This window comes from Nothobranchius furzeri, chromosome 17, assembly GCF_043380555.1.
Source record: "Nothobranchius furzeri strain GRZ-AD chromosome 17, NfurGRZ-RIMD1, whole genome shotgun sequence".
Classification (NCBI taxonomy): Eukaryota; Metazoa; Chordata; class Actinopteri; order Cyprinodontiformes; family Nothobranchiidae; genus Nothobranchius; species Nothobranchius furzeri.
Window position 1 is genome coordinate 51,829,639 of NC_091757.1, and position 16,709 is coordinate 51,846,347.

The window sequence follows — 16,709 nt, forward strand, 5'->3', positions numbered from 1 at the left end:
AGTTTTCAATTGTGCTATTGTCTATAAAACGTTTTTTGGCTTCCTGAGGGTTATGCAGCTTGTGAGGAACAGCTAAAACATTAAAAAATAAACAGTAATGGTCAGATATAGCCATATCTATAATTGCAGGAGCAGTAACATTAAGACAATTCGATATAACTAAATCTAAAGTGTGACCTTTGTTGTGAGTAGGCCCACATACATGCTGAGTTAAACTGAAGGCATCAAGGATGCTAAAAAGTTGTCTCACTTCTGGGGCCTCCTGTTTATCCACATGAATATTAAAATCACCTAAAATAAGTAACTGCTCAAAATCTATAGAAACCTTCGATAGTAATTCAGATAATTCCTCATAAAACCCACACTTTGATTTTGGAGGACTATAAACTGTTATTATCAGTATTGGATTCTTGCATTGAACGTATATAGCAAGATATTCAAATGATAAGAATTTGCCTAAATTAATGTTTTTGCAGCCATAAGAGTCAGAGAAAACAACATCTATTCCACCTCTTAATGACGCATAAATTATTAATATAAAAAAATAGTCTGATAGAATGTTTAACATACAACACATGATTTACTTTGGTATACAAACAACCAATTTGTAACCAAAAACTAGGCTACGTAAGATGTGAATTAACTTTTATTAGTAACTTTGGTAAGTTTCAGATTTCAATTCAATAAATAACATCGATGGGGGTGGGTGGGTGGGTGGGTGGGGGGGGGGGGTGCAGCCTGCCTAGTGTAGCCCATTTATTTAATCCGGCTCTGGGTGTAGTTGACTATACGCATGTTCAGCCTGCACAAAAAATTCAGTGACTGATTATAACAGGAAAAACATTAAAAATGCCTTTTCAGTCAGCCAAACCTTCAAAAAAACAAACAGAAGAGATGCTGGGTCTTATTTTTGCAAAAAAAAAAGTAAAAAATAAAAATAAAAATTGCTACATTTAGAACATCCACTTAAAAAAAAAGAAAAACTGTGTGCAATCAAATTTTTATGGGAAAATAATGTTTAATTGACCATTTAAAAAGGTTTTATGCAGAAATACATCTAAAAACAAGCTGCAAAACATTGTTTTTTTGTTTTTGTTTGTTTGTTTGTTTTGTTCCAGTTCAAAAATTGGAAACTTAATATTTCTTGGGGAAATGATGTCACTATATTTGTCACCGTTTTTAGACCCACTTTTTTCTTTTGAATTTGTTGCTACAACATCTAACTGTGTTTATTGAAAATAAAATACAAGTAAAAATCACATAGAGTTAAATGAGGTCTGAGAATATTTTGCCATTGGTTACTTCAACATGCAAATAGGAGGTTTTGGGAACCAAACAACCAGCAGTTTTACAGCTTTGATGTTGCTCCTGCAGATGAATCCACAATGTAAATGATATTTTATATCCTGAAAATGTTTTTTTTTACAGATTTAGGATTTTACCATTTAGGGTGTAGTAGTTATTCACCTCATTCTCCTGTGCAAGTATGTGTCTGTGGTGTGTTTTAGTAGATCTGACACTAGAGGGCAATAGAGATGAGGGATTTAGGCAGTTTAATCATCTTCCGTATCTGTCTTCTCATGTCAGATCTGCACTTGGGAGTATTTCCAGGGGTCATTGGAGGGGAAATAAGATTAATCCAGGAAGGGTCATAAGTCCGTCATAGAGAGACAAACAACCATTCAAATGCACTCTAACCAAATGGCAATTCTTGCATGTCTGGAGAAAAGCCATGCATACATGGAGAAAGCATGAGAGCTCCATGCAGGAAAGCATCAGCAGGGAATCAAACCCTGCAAGACAGCAGTAAAAACATAATGTTCTACCACTCATTTTTCCCTCTTCACAGTTAAAATGAGATTCGAAATGTATCATACATGATCATTTTGGTAAAGAAAGATTGACCTTTCAGCGATTTCCACGATTTTCAGGAGAAAACCCCAAAGCAAACCCCACAAAAGCCCAATCTTAATAGTGCAACTCTACTTTCAAGGAGACATTGTTAACAGTCAAACCTGAAATGTTCTGCTATGTATTTCCTGTATTTGTCTGCATTGTCCTACGATCTGCAGTTACAGAAACATTTGCAATCAGGGTGTCATGCTGTGTGTGTATCCATCACACTCTGGCAGCTCAAGAGGCAACACTGATTGTTGCATTATTGCAGACTTCCACATGGGGAGAGAGAGAGAGAGAGAGAGAGAGAGAGAGAGAGAGAGAGAGAGAATATATATATATATATATATATATATATATATATATATATGCATTTCCTTTGCCCATTATTTCCACAAATAACCAAGAAGCTCTTTTGTCACACCTGCAAATAAAATATGTCAAATAAATGTTTAAACTAAGGAGCAGCTCTGGCCATTTGGGATTTTTCTTTATGCAATAAAAGAGGGTTAGAGTGAAATGTAATTTGTTGTGTTTACTTGTTGTCTCCTTTTCATACAATTGAGTAAGGTGCAATTGGGAGTAAGTTTTGAGATTTTAATTTGTCAGCCACAAAAGCACAGAATGCCAAAAAAAGAGCAAAACAGATCAAATACAATCATCTGCATTTCTGCTAAATTGACCGAACCTCCACTGGCATGTAAATATTGATGTTTATTTTATGCAGTGGAAGAAAATAAAACCGTAGCCCAGGGCCACAGAGGACAAGTCACTTCTGCTCATGATGCAAATTCACGACAATCTAAACCCGAGTTGTGTATTTTTCTGCACCGACTGAGATAATACATGCAAAAATAAACAATGGCTTCCTGTATTTCTGAAAATTTCACCCACTGTTAAATGACTCAGCAGTTGCACAAAAGTAAGCCAATTCCCAGCTCCTTGGGCTAGAATAGCACATCTAACAGTTCAGACCGGAGGCCACCGGAGCGTGCCCTCCATCAGTTCTGCTCTGTAGCCTTATGATATTCAGGAGGCCATCTTTGACCGCCATCTGCCTGGAAGTTTCCTCTGCCAGCGTTTGTTTCTATGCTAATTTATTTGTACACTAGATAAGACAAATCCGTTCCCTCACATTTCCTTTGGTTCCCAGAAGTAAAATATTAAGGATGTTACAGGATAATCTTCACACACACATTGTTGCCACAGCTGCCAAACTGTAACTCCAGAAGCATTTAGGCAAACATCGGCCTACTTCTCCAAAACCTTTACCTACATTTTGAGGGGGGGGGGGGGGGGGGGGAAATATTTAAGAAAAAACTAAACTTTTTAGTTATTTAAATTAATTTTATTTTTAATCTTAGCATGTATATACAGTGGGGCAACAAAGTATTTAGTCAGCCACCGATTGTGCAAGTTCTCCCACTTAAAATGATGACAGAGGTCAGTAATTTACATCATAGGTACACTTCAACTGTGAGAGACAGAATGTGAAAAAAAAATCCATGAATTCACATGGCAGGATTTTTAAAGAATTTATTTGTAAATCAGGGTGGAAAATAAGTATTTGGTCACTTCAAACAAGTAAAATCTCTGGCTCTCACAGATCTGTAACGTCTTCTTTAAGAAGCTTTTCTGTCCTCCACTCGTTACCTGTATTAATGGCACCTGTTTGATTAGCCCTTATCTGTATAAAAGACACCCATCCACAGCCTCAAACAGTCAGACTCCAAACTCCACTATGGCCAAGACCAAAGAGCTTTCGAAGGACACCAGGAAAAGAATTGTAGACCTGCACCAGACTGGGAAGAGTGAATCTACAATAGGCAAGCAGCTTGGTGTGAAAAAAATCAACCGTGGGAGCAATTATCAGAAAATGGAAGACATACAAGACCACTGATAATCTCCCTCAATCTGGGGCTCCACGCAAGATCTCATCCCATGGGGTCAAAATGATCATGAGAACGGAGAGCAAGAATCCCAGAACCACACGGGGGGACCTGGTGAATGACCTGCAGAGAGCTGGGACCACAGTAACAAAGGTCACCATCAGTAACACACTACAACGGCAGGGAATCAAATCCTGCAGTGCCAGACGTGTTCCGTTGCTGAAGCCAGTGCATGTCTAGGCCCGTCTGAAGTTTGCCAGAGAGCACATGGATGATACAGCAGTGGATTGGGAGAATGTCATGTGGTCAGATGAAACCAAAGTAGAACTTTTTGGTATAAACTCAACTCGTCGTGTTTGGAGGAAGAAAAGGCCTGGAGTGGCCTAGCCAGTCTCCAGACCTCAATCCCATAGAAAATCTGTGGAGGGAGTTGAAAGTCCGTGTTGCTCGGCGACAGCCCCAAAACATCACTGCTCTCGAGAAGATCTGCATGGAGGAACGGGCCAAAATACCAGCTACTGTGTGTGCAAACCTGGTAAAGACCTATAGTAATCATTTGACCTCTGTTATTGCCAACAAAGGTTATGTTACAAAGTATTGAGTTGAATTTTTGTTATTGACCAAATACTTATTTTCCACCCTGATTTGCAAATAAATTCTTTAAAAATCCTGCCATGTGAATTCATGGATTTTTTTTCACATTCTGTCTCTCACAGTTGAAGTGTACCTATGATGTAAATTACTGACCTCTGTCATCATTTTAAGTGGGAGAACTTGCACAATCGGTGGCTGACTAAGTACTTTTTTGCCCCACTGTATGTTTGTTGCTCTCTTAACAAAACATATCCACAAAAACTATTGATATTTATTTTTGGCAGAGGAGTCAAGGGCCTGCTCCATAACCAGAGGGTTACAGGTTCAGTTACAGGTTCAAGCCCCATCCGTTGCAGTTGTTGTGTCCTTGGGCAAGACACTTAACACGCCCCAGTAGGCGCTGGTAGTGGTCAGAGGGACCGGTTGCACCAGTGCTCAGCAGCGTCTATCTATCTATCATCTATCTATCTATCGATAGATAGATACATACATAGATACATACATAGATACATACATAGATATGCACACATTTTATGGAATAAAGAGATAAAAAAATGGGCATTAAAAAGTGACGAATACCATTAATGTGGGTTTTATTTCTAATTCACCTGCTCGTGTGTCATTTGGTTTTTCCACCTTCAGTGTTTATGCAAAAATAAGTTGGCTTTCAAATAAAAGGGTTCAGCAATACAAATCTGTTAATGTGCTCATCTGCTGTCAATATTTCAATAAAGATTTAGTTTGGCCCGCGACTTCTTCCAGTTTTTCATTTTGAATTTGAGTTTGACACCTCTGCTCTGTGTTAAATAAAAGCCATTTACATCTTGTAGTCCCCACAGTGGAGTGAAATGACTTGTTTATATTTAGTTAACTGTCAGAGAAACATGGACTACGCATTGATTACTTGAGTTCATGCAGGAAGCCATAAACTAAAAATACCTTAAAGGACAAACTCACCGTTTGCATCTTTTTGTGCTGTCCTGTGGGTCTCTACTGCTTCTATAAACACTCTAAATGTGAAATAAACTGGTCCATTTCTTTTCTCTCAGTGTTTCACAGACTACGAATCACACATAGGCTTCCGGGGGAGCCCAGTGAGCTTCTTGTAAGTGATGATGTTTTTTTTTTTACTTCTGCTATTTTCCTAGGGGGCAGTAAATAAGGTAATATAGGCTGAACCAGCATCTTAGTTTTTCTGGGTGTAAAAGTTTAGGGCTTCCAGGGGAGCCCACCATCCCTTTGGGTGAGTCAGGCTCCCCTTAGCTCCCCTGTAATTCAAACCCTGGTGTTTTGCTTAGGAATCATGGGCCTATGACAAGCCGCAACAAAAATAAAATGTCCGTTTACGATGTCGCAAATGAGGGAAGTAGAAAAAAATCTACCTCACGTGCGAGAGAGCTGCTGCTTGAGGAGCAGCGGCTCTAATCTGAGCCCCTCCCAGATATGGGAGTGTGACAGGGTGAGCATCCTGCACTGTATCCCAATTGATCGTGTGCCCTGGTTACTTGGCCACGGAGAAATCCCTTTGGCTGACTGGTTAGCACGTGCGACTCTCACCTGGGAGTCCGGGAATCGAATCCCGCCCGGGCCCTTGTTTCTCCACCTTGCCACAGGAGCTTCTCAGCTTATAGCAGCATTAGTGGGGATGGGTTGGCAGGCTCAGCTCCAGCTTGTTTTCTTAAAGTAACAGAGCTTTGAAACAGCTCATTCTGGAAGGTACTGGAAATGTCGAGAATAAATCTTCTGACATCTCTTTATATGAGAGGGATTATGTGCAAAAAACTTCATGAACATGTTTTTTTTATCCAGAGAACTATTATAACTTAAAAAAAACACTCCTACTCTGTTCTAATTCAGAGAACAATGTACTGACTAGTTATTGGTTGATTGGTTACATAATCGTGAATCGAGCATCGACTATTCACGAGTCCCTAAACACACCGTGTTGCACTCATTTCAAGCTGAAATAATTAAAAACACTTCCTTGTGATTGTTTTTTATTATTGTTTCATTTTTAAAAATGGGCCTGTGTGGCAAAAACAAAACTTACACACTTTTTTGGCAGCTCGGTTGTCGTCCCATACGTGTGCACCTTCAGAGTAGAAACAGAAGTGTCTGGTTAAACGACTCGTCCTCCTCCACACTCTCCAAACTTTTATAAAACTGCACATCTCACCACTGCCCCTCTTTAAACTGTCTGAATGCCATCATCCATCTCTGCCTCCCACACCTTTACCTCCTCTTCACTGCTGTGTGTGTGTGTGTGACAGAGAAAGACACTGGCATGCACACACACGACTGGATTTGCATTCTTATTTTTTCCAGCAAATGGCTTCTTGTGCATGTTCTCTTTGCTGTACGAGCGCACGTTCAGCGTTATTAATGACCTGAGGTGGTCTGATGTAACAGTTTACTATGATCTACTATTTTGTGAAAAAGAGAGATCGTAGAAAGTGTGCAAGCAATACTCATCTGGTTTTAATGTGGTTATCATCATTAACACTGTTATCATAGTAAGCAGCTTCCAGGGATAGACTTGTGCTAATTGCTCATAACTGTGACTCTGCCCACTGAGAGCAAAACAGCATTATTCTGTTACTAAATCAGTTCAGTAGGTGAGAAATACTCCAGGAAAAACCTTAAGTGGGTTGATTGAACTAAAATAGGATTCAACACACAAGAACAATGATTCTTTGAGCATCTGAGGTTTGATTCGACACCTGGCTGCTGTTGAAAGACGAGCGTCGAGGTCACCCCAGGCGCCCACCCGTCTCCATGCTCATCACCGTGGAAACAGGATGATTTTTAGGATTCTGCACAGACAGGGAGTGAGATCCTGGTGGGCTAGCCCTAAAGCTGGAAATCCGCTTAACAGCCAAAGTCCTTCCATCTGTGCATTGAATTCCAATTCATCTTTTGTTGCGATAATTAGAGTACTGATGTTTTCAAATATCCCACGGGTCTGCAACCTGCATCTCTCTGGAAGCGCATGTGACTCCTTTCCCTCGGTCAACAGGATCCTTGTACTTTTGACAAGGAATGACTCAAACTTGAGTAACATTTAAATTTAAAATGCCGAGGGGAAAAGGTGGTTTCAGGAAAACGTTTTGCGACATATGCATGGAATTTATGCAGCTGAATTGCACTTATAATTCCTAACGGTTGGACTGCCTCAGAAAATTTGTATTTGAAATCCGATCAATTATTATAAAATCAGCATGAACAGTCTCCCATCATCCCGGTACTGGAATAAACCATAATACTGAAATATTAATCACAATTAATCAGAAATGCACCATTTAACACTTTAGAGTAAGTGTCCCTGTATTAGCATTACTTACTGCATATTAAGCATTATTAAACAATGGGTCCATTTATTAACAGTAATATCCATGAGGTTAGGACAAAGGGTGGGTGGGGGGTCGTCCAATTTGTAATGCATTACATAATATGGTTAAGCAGTAGTTAATACCTTATGTAATAGCTTATTAATTAATCAATATCACACGAGAGGGAGTGCGTTGTTGCTGTACATCAGCACTGGTGTGATTCGGTCATAGGCAGTAGCGTAATGCGCTTTGGAGTCCTTACTCTGAGAGGCGCTATACAAGTGCGGATCATTCATCATTTATAGTGTTGATCAGGCAGAGCTTTGTTGCCAGCGTTCCACTGCATAATGGCTTCAAACACGTAAAAACGTGTTCGTTTTTACGTAAACCGCTGGATGAAATTACACAAACTGACTGAGCTCTAATTAAGGCTCTTGCAATAGTTTCTGTATGTGTACGTGTGTGTGTGCAGCTGCGCATGCGCAAGAGCGTTATGTCGTCGGTCGCTGCGAGCGAGTTGTAAACAGAGGAGCATGGTAGAAAGAATGCACGCTAAAGCTTGGGTCCACTTCACTAAATGTGATGGGTAACTGGGTGATGATGAAACCAGCGACAACGATCTAAGTGAGACATCCTCATCTTAATCTGCTCCGGTAGGTAAATAAATTGTTTAAGATAACGTTAGCTTGATATGTTAGCTTCCGTTCTGCTAATGGTGTGTTCGCTTTCTCCTCGGAACTCCGATTTTCCGACTAGAAGAACATGAACGCGCTCTAAAGTTTGGCTTCACTTTACTAAATGTGACGGGTGATTGGGTGAAGATGAAGCCAGCGGCAACGATCTAAGTGTGAGGCATCATCGTTTTAATCTGCTCGATTACTTCTACCACACAAAAAAATGCAATGATTTGGAATACAGATTTTATTTTCTTCTCTGCTTTCAACAGGAAAAGACTGTGAGGTAGATAAAAAGTAAAATATATGAATAAAAATAATCGCAAAACTAAAATATTAGGTGAACAGAAACGACAAGTTACAGTGAAGCCATTTTCAAGCAACTGCATTGGTATCGGTTCCTGATATCGGTTAACTTTTACCGATACCGATACTGGAATCGGCATCAGTATCAGCACAGATACCGGTACTGGTATCGGTGCATCCCTATTCTGTAGTGGGATATCCGGAGATGTTCAGCACACAAACTACAGTCAGTGTTAATGACAGGCGGTCCGAAAGCTGTACGTCCCAGCATACGCTTTGATAGCCAGATGCTCTTCTAAAATAAAATTAAAGTATTATTGCATCCTACACTCTTAATATTTCAAATGGCTTTGTTTTCCACCTAAACTGTTTTCATTGCAGTTTTAGTTGTGTTTGGAGAATGTAAACAATTATTGATATTCAAGACATGAATTCTGCCGATAAACTTCAAAGTCCCCCAATTCTGTGATGTTAGGGCCCAAAAGGTTGGGGGGCTGGGTGGAAAGGTCTGGTGGGCTGGATGTGGTCCGCAGGTCGCCAGATGGGGTTCACTTCCGTACGGAAACTGGGCCGTATCTATTTTGCACTCAGTGTGAATGAGGCTTAACGCTGAAGTTATAGTCATTCTGGTAAATATTTGCAATAAAATGTGCAAGAAACCGAACACTCCTCATTATGACAGAAACTTGCAATGACACACCTCTCAAAGGCATAGAAGCTTTATTTGTTTGGCCATTTTCCACTTAGAACAGAGTCACTTCAATTTCAGCTAAATGGTGTTGAGTGTTACAACAGCAAAGGACCCTTTTCCCCACATCTGAAAATGAGCACAATGACAACAGTTTGGACCAAGGAAGAGACAAACGTCCTTACAACACAATGCTCTTATCTGTGTGGTATGGTGGGGTTGTGCCAGTGCAACAAGTGAAAAACAAATACTTTTTGTCTTAAAGGGAGGACATTTTTTTTTTTTTTTTCATTTTTTAGATGCACACATGCTGTTTAGAGACAGTAAATAACAGCAATCCTCATGGATCCTATTGGTGTACTGCAGTTTGCAGAAGCTTTTCTTTCATGCACCAAAGTGAAGAGTACAAACACATCAGAAAAATAGGTGGAGTCTGTCAGCTCACTGCAGGTACAAGTCATAAGAATCTTAATGACTTTAAATAATTTACAAACTGTTGGCAGTGCAATATTTTTAATCGCAGAAACCCTTCTACGATACGAAACTTCTGACATGACGTGGAACCACGCAGAAGTGAGACCGTTGGAGCTTATAATATAAACATGACTTTCAGGCTGAAACTCAGTCGCTCAGATAAGACTCATAGAAATGGCACTGTTACCCACAAAACACATACATTCACCTATTTTTTGTTTTGTTTTCTTTTTTACTTTACAATACTAAACTTGACCACAACATCCTGGCAAATTACATTCTCTAAAGAAAATGCCACATTGATCATAAGGTGTGGTGGATACTTGACACCAAGGAGGGTTTTATTTGTGCATAATATGCAAAAATGCACATTTTTTCTGTTTTTACAAGCTTTTTGATCTTGAATTAAACACGTCAGAGTATAAAACAAAAACACCAAATATGACAAAAGCAATAGAGTGCAGACATGTGCTGCACTTAGCATAATGACCTCTATTAAAGTAAGCGCCGCAGATTGATCTCACCTATCGAAGCTCTGTTGCTGACCCGTGGTGTTTACCCTTCTCACATTTGAATTAAATGAAGTTGCTGTTGAGAAGTTTTATCACCTGTTATGAGAGACACCATGAGGGTGATGCATCTCACGGTGACTCACACGCACGACACACCAAAATAAAACACAGAAAAAGCAAGCTAGCAGCGAAAGGAGAAGACAGACACTGTCATACCCAAATATGATGCATTTTCTCATTCTTCTGTCACGACTCAGAAACCACAACGTACCGCAATGAATGTTTCATGCTAACCATTAGAAATGGCTGGCTGCATTTAGTGCCTTTCCTGCAGTGAGAGTTGATGCTTGTCATATATTTTCAAACACGTCATAAAAGTGACAATTATGAAGTGCAGCTGGATAAAATACGTCTATAACAACATGATTGGTGCTTTCCCCCCCATCTGGCCAAAATGCAATCTGGCTTGCTCTTCCTCTGCGGCTTGGAATCGTTGGTTTGAATCAATCAACCTACAGTTTTCATCCGGAACTGCCTGATAAATGTCTTGGCTGCAATCGGACTTCAGTTACAGAGTGAAAGAAGTAACTGGAGATTAATGCTACAGGGACAGAAAAAAATGGAAGTAGTTATTTTTCGTCGTCGTAGGAATGAAAACATCGAAACAACAGATTTTAAACACTAAAGCTGCTCGGGGTGATTTTTTTCCTGTGTGGAACGCGCCTGCATGGGTGCATACCTTCTGGAAAATAAAAAGACTCCACGCGGACTGATTTTCCAAACTGGACATACGAAAGCTAGCTACTTACACCAGCCAACAGTTTCAATTACATATATTTACTTAAACATCCTCTAACAAACTGTTACTGTCACTATAATATCAAGACTTATGTAAAAGTACAATTAGCAGAGAGTTACTACGCCCTACAGGAATCTGTGTTTAACAGAGCCAGGAAATGGTGCATCTGATCAGAGAGGAAAGCAGGATTTCTTTTTTACAGCAAACCTGGAAAAACAACAGAAATGTCAAAGATTCTGATCCCCGAAACAGGAAACAAACCAAACTCCTTCCCGTAGAGCTCCAACCAAACAATCAATGTTATTTTAACCAGCTTCAACTCCTCGCTTCTCGCCATCCTTCTGTCCACTATAGCCCTAAATAAAGTGAAAGGAGCGGTGCAGCTTCCCACCTGAAATAAACGCCAAAGAGATAATGGTGAGAGCACAGACCCGAGTACTCCTACTCGAGGTGGAGGCCGCGCCCTCTGACGCCCCCGTGTGGGCGTTCAGGTTGCGTCGTCGTCGTCGTCTTCCAGGTGATGGTAGTTGAGGCTGATGACGGCGCTGATGAATTCTCCGAGCTCGACGAAATCTGCGGTGATGATGTTGATGCCGCTTTCTCCAGGTCGCTGTGATCGGATCCACTGCATCATGCCCGGCAGCGCCCTGGGAGCATACGTTTATGGAAAACAAACGTGGAAAAAAAAAGAGGTACAGAGTGAGACAGGGGTGAAAATGATTCATGGTTTATCTCACAGAAGGGAGGGCAGTGATAAAAGACCTCTCTGATGCAGCTTGTGATGTCTGGCTGTGTCCTTCTCACAGCTGGTGTCTGGCTGTGAGAAGGGCACGCTAAACGCTCGCCGGACATGTTCGTGTGAGGCGAGTAACAGGGAAGGGCGTCAGCCCTGCAGACGCCCTGCAGATGCCCTACATCCCTTTTTACATGAGAACAACCAGCTTTCTCCCAGCGTTCCCGCTTTCCTGCAAGACCGGGTCCCAGACCAGTAAAACGATGGCTTGGAACATTGAAGGATGCATACATCAAAGTAGCTAAACGCCTGGTGAGAATGGCTGATAGTGGAATTATCAAATGAATAATTCATGCCAGGGAAATCGATGGTTTTGCTGTTGAGGCTTTTAACAAACCGGTGATATTAAGAGGCTGGAAAAAAAAAAGTTGTGAGTGAAAACAGAGAGGGCATGGGAAGAGAAAGGACAACCAGGGTATCCGTGGGTCCTTAAGTCTTACATTTGCTTTTCCAAATTTAAGGCCTTAAAAATCCTTTAAAATGACAAATAATCCTTAAAATACAGTATCCAAAGGTCTAAAATGTCCAAAGACCCAATAAACAAGATTCTTTTATTTCTATAAAATTTTCATGAATTTCTAGTTAGTGTTCAGCATTTTTTGTGTACAATATTGGCGTAAGCAGAACCGTACACGTTCAGTTGGTTGTGAAAGGGGGTGACGGTGGCACAGGAGTTAAGTGCTCGCTCCGTAATCGGAAGGTTGCAGGTTCGAGCCCCGCTCAGTCTGTCGCTGTCGTTGTGTCCTTGGGCAAGACACTTAACCCACATTGCCTGCTGGTGGTGGTCGGAGGGACCGGTGGCGCCAGTGCTCGGCAGCCTCGCCTCTGTCAGTGCACCCCAGGGCAGCTGTGGCTACATCGTAGCTCATCCCCACCAGTGTGTGAATGTGACTGGTTGTGTTGTAAAGCGCCTTGAGGGGTTCCAGGACTCTAGAAGGCGCTATATCAAATACAGGCCATTTTACCATTTTACCATTTTTAGATGAGCACATTAGCTGGTTAAGCTAGTGGGAGCTCGCGCCATGGGGAAGTGCAAGTTTAATGGTAACTGGACGGCTTATCCCACGTTGGTGACCTGGTTAGCCCCGGTTCCAGGCAATAGCTGGAAATTGTAGCTTAAATTTAAGTTTAAAAATTGCTTAAATTTGGTCAAAATGGCCTTAAAAAGTCTTAAATTTGGCTCCCTTAAACCTGCAGATACCCTGGACAACAGATAGCATCTGTTTTTCTTCATAACAGAAAAATAACTCAAATGAGGCCAGTGCCGAACGCCTAGGGGAACCTGCAGAAACAAACATGCATCTTAATAAGTTATTAAATGCCACAACAGCTGGTGTGTGTGCATCTCATTACTTCCTGTTGTTTTATGTAAAAGAAGTCACTTTTGAAGCCTTAGGTGTTGCAACAGCTTCTGTCCAAGAGCGCCAGTGGGTTTGCTCACTGGCTATGTGTCATCGCTGGTGCTAAACCTGCATGTTTGCACATTGTGATGTTGTTTCATTGGACATTAAAATGAAACATTCTTTTTACAAGTTTTTTTACCTTTCTGTAATTGTCTCCCTCAATCCACTTGCCACGCCCTTCATCACAGTGCTCGCCTTTGGCGTCAGAACCACCTGGGAGACGAAGAATGTCCCCTTCCTCCTGCAGGGAGCAAACCAAACCATTAAAGCTTCCTCTGCTATAATTGTCTCGCTATTGCTGTAATGAGTTTTTATTTGTTTACTTTCATCACATTCATGAAAAAGATTTACAAAGCTTTGAACTAGCATCCAATTGCAAAAATATGTAGGGACACACATTTCCACAAATATAGTTAAAATTACAGATTTTATTTATTTTTTACCTTTTGCAAAACAGATAACATGCATAGACATAAATAAATATTAATTAGGACATGCCTACTGTTGGTATTTTGTAAAAATTGAACATTTAGTTTTGAAAGTAATTTTTTTCTTTTACATTTTTTATTTTCTTGTCTGCAGTTCAGAATTTGGTTTCAACTACGTACTTTTTTTGATTGATCAACAAGGAGAGAAAATAATCTTCCTACTTCACACCATAAATTACCTGCTAACTGTATTTTCTTTATTTAAAGGGACTTTACGGAGATTTGAATTTTTATGCTCGCGATTGCCCCCTCAGGTCAAAAGTGTAACGGCAGCTTCAATAGTAGGCTCGTGTACGAGGCGCGCATGCTATACGTGCACACTCCTTAACCAAAATAACAGCTGAGACAGTCCCTTGTGTGTGTGTGTGTGTGTGTGTGGGGGGGGGGGGGGGGGGGGGATTGTGCAGCTAATTAATTAAATAATTTGGTTCTGTACCTTTCTTTTCAGCACAGCCGACCAGGGGCGGATTAAGGACTGAAAAAGATCCAGGGCTTAACACACACAAACACACACACACACAAACACACACACACACACACACACACACACACACACACACACACACACACACACACGCACGCACACACACACACACACACACACACACGTGACACGCACTAGTCAACATATATATTTCTTTTGTACCACATAATTTTTAATCTGAAGCTACATATTAAGCATATTCAGGGCAGAGTATTGTTCCTGTTAGTGTTTAGTGTGAGATGATAGTAAATATTCCCTTTCTTTCTCCATCAACTTTACCTGATAGTAAGCTAACTTTAGGCAAACCAGCAGCACAATAAATATTTTCAAGTAAGACTCACAAACCTGAGTCAACACCAGTATCAAAGCTGGGGTTCTGTCGCGGTACTTTTGGTCTAAAAAACGTCCTTATGTCCATCTTCACACATGCGTTTCAGGCAGAGAGCAGAAAAAACCAGGCACTGCAGAAGAAGCCGGCTGCTGAAGGGCTTCTTCTTCAGTGGTGGAGGCTCAGGCAGGCTGTATACAAACTACTGCTAGCTGCCCCCTCTCTGTTGGACTTTGGTACTGCATGTTACTTCCACGATTTAGATCTGGGGCTTTTCATTAAAGATTCGGGGCTTCAGCCCAAGTAGCCGGGCCTAACACCGCCCCTGCAGCCGACAAAGGTTTATGATGGGTCAGTCCTCCTGCATGCTCAGATCATTCCCTTCCCTTGCTTGAAAAATTGTTCCAAAATGAAAGTTGAACCCACATCTTTTTTATCTGTGAATTCAATGCCGTTCGGCGAGTCCCAAATAAAAATTTGGGCATCTTACTGTAAAAAATATACCATTAATGTAAAAAATAAACTCTAAATAAACTATGTTCACACCCAGAATCGAACCCAGGTCTTCTGCATGGGAGTCATCTTACAAGGTGAGCTACTGTTATGTACAGTGCCCCTTTTCGGCCACAAGATGGCCTCAGTGGCTTCTGCCTCCTCTGTCTCCCAGTGCCCAGCTGCGGGTAATTTGATAATCACCTGGATCAGCTGTTAAAAGCTGCCCTCTTGCCTTCATTCAGGCAGAAGGTACAGGGAAGTGTGGGCACGGAAGTGTTCATACTGCTCTCTTCTCCTCGTGTGCTTGTGTGTGAGTTAGCTTCGCGGTACTTCGGTAATTAAGTGGTTTACTTTCGTGATAATTAGGATTTCTGGTAACTGATTTTGGACTGGCCTTCGACTCCCCCTTTTGTATTACCCCCGAGCGTCTCTGCTTACCAGGACGTCTCTTGTTAAAATTAGTGTTTTATATATATATTGAATATTTCAGTTAGTTTCCTCCTCCCAGCCCTTTTGGCTTGGCGCTTTATGTTAGTCCTTTTTCCATTTTGTTTGTTCAGGCTCTTTGTGTTTGTTAATAAAATCCTTTGTTGGAGACACATTTACTTTGTTATTATTAAACCTACACACAACAGCTTTTACTCCCTCCTACACATCACTCCTAGCGAGCTGAGGGACGTAACAGCTACACTCTAGTAACATTCACAGTATCTGTAACTTTTATATCCTTGATGACAGCTGAAACAACGTCAATCCAAAGAACGGTTCGGAGCAGAAATGGCTATTTTGTTGCTAATTTGCAGGAAATATCTAGAAGAAAGTTCTACAGAAAGTAGCTAAGGGTCCTCAGAAATGTAGCTAGCTTTGTCACTAGGCGTTAGGAACAGCGACAAAGTGGCACTGCCTCTCTCTCTGCTGCTAAAGCTACGGATAGCAAATGCTACGGGCGATGCCTGAGCGTGAACGCGCATGAAGCAGCCTGCTCGACCCGAGCATCTCTCTTTTTCTGTGATTTTACAGAAAAACAGGCAATCACAGTAAAAATGCCAGGGCTCATTCTACAGGACCAGGACATTGCAGGAGAATGTATGAAGAAGACATTTATTATTTCTATACATGTTTTGGCTGTCAAACTTCCATAATGCCCCTTTAAGCTTATATAAAGCTATCAATATTTTACTTGTAGCAAGAAATGAGCAAATTAAGGAAATTAGCTAACAATCAACTGAAACTGATGGATGCAATGAACTAAAAATAAATCTAAGACAATGTACATAAAGCTTAAAAAACAGATCAGATGCAAAGCAAAACAACCAAACATTACATTAAACAACTGGAAGAGCCAAACCAAACACATGGCCTAGCTATTAGGCTAACAAACCTGCGATCGGTTACAGATGCCTGCAGAAACTGAACCAGCTTCTCTGGGTCGGTGGTGTTGGCCCACGGAGATGGCATCATCTGGCCTGGCCACAGGAAGGGCACCTCCAGCGCCATAGGGTGATGATAGAAGACGAGCACCTGGTACTCCTTCTCCCACAGGTACTTCAGAGACAC

General features: G+C 41.1%; 1 protein-coding gene across 2 annotated transcripts in view; it reads right to left on the minus strand.

Annotated features, from left to right (window-relative positions):
• Positions 1–11,504: 11,504 nt before the first annotated feature.
• The window catches only part of plcxd3 (phosphatidylinositol-specific phospholipase C, X domain containing 3), a 36,261-nt gene continuing 31,056 nt past the window's right edge, over positions 11,505–16,709 (minus strand). For both annotated transcript variants that reach the window (XM_015972864.3, XM_054731553.2), the window contains exons 4-6: positions 16,534–16,709; positions 13,497–13,598; positions 11,505–11,808 (exon numbers count right to left, since the gene is read on the minus strand). In XM_015972864.3, the coding sequence (XP_015828350.1) occupies positions 11,649–11,808; positions 13,497–13,598; positions 16,534–16,709 (438 nt within the window). In that variant the 3' untranslated portion in view covers positions 11,505–11,648. The remainder of the gene's footprint in view (positions 11,809–13,496; positions 13,599–16,533) is intronic.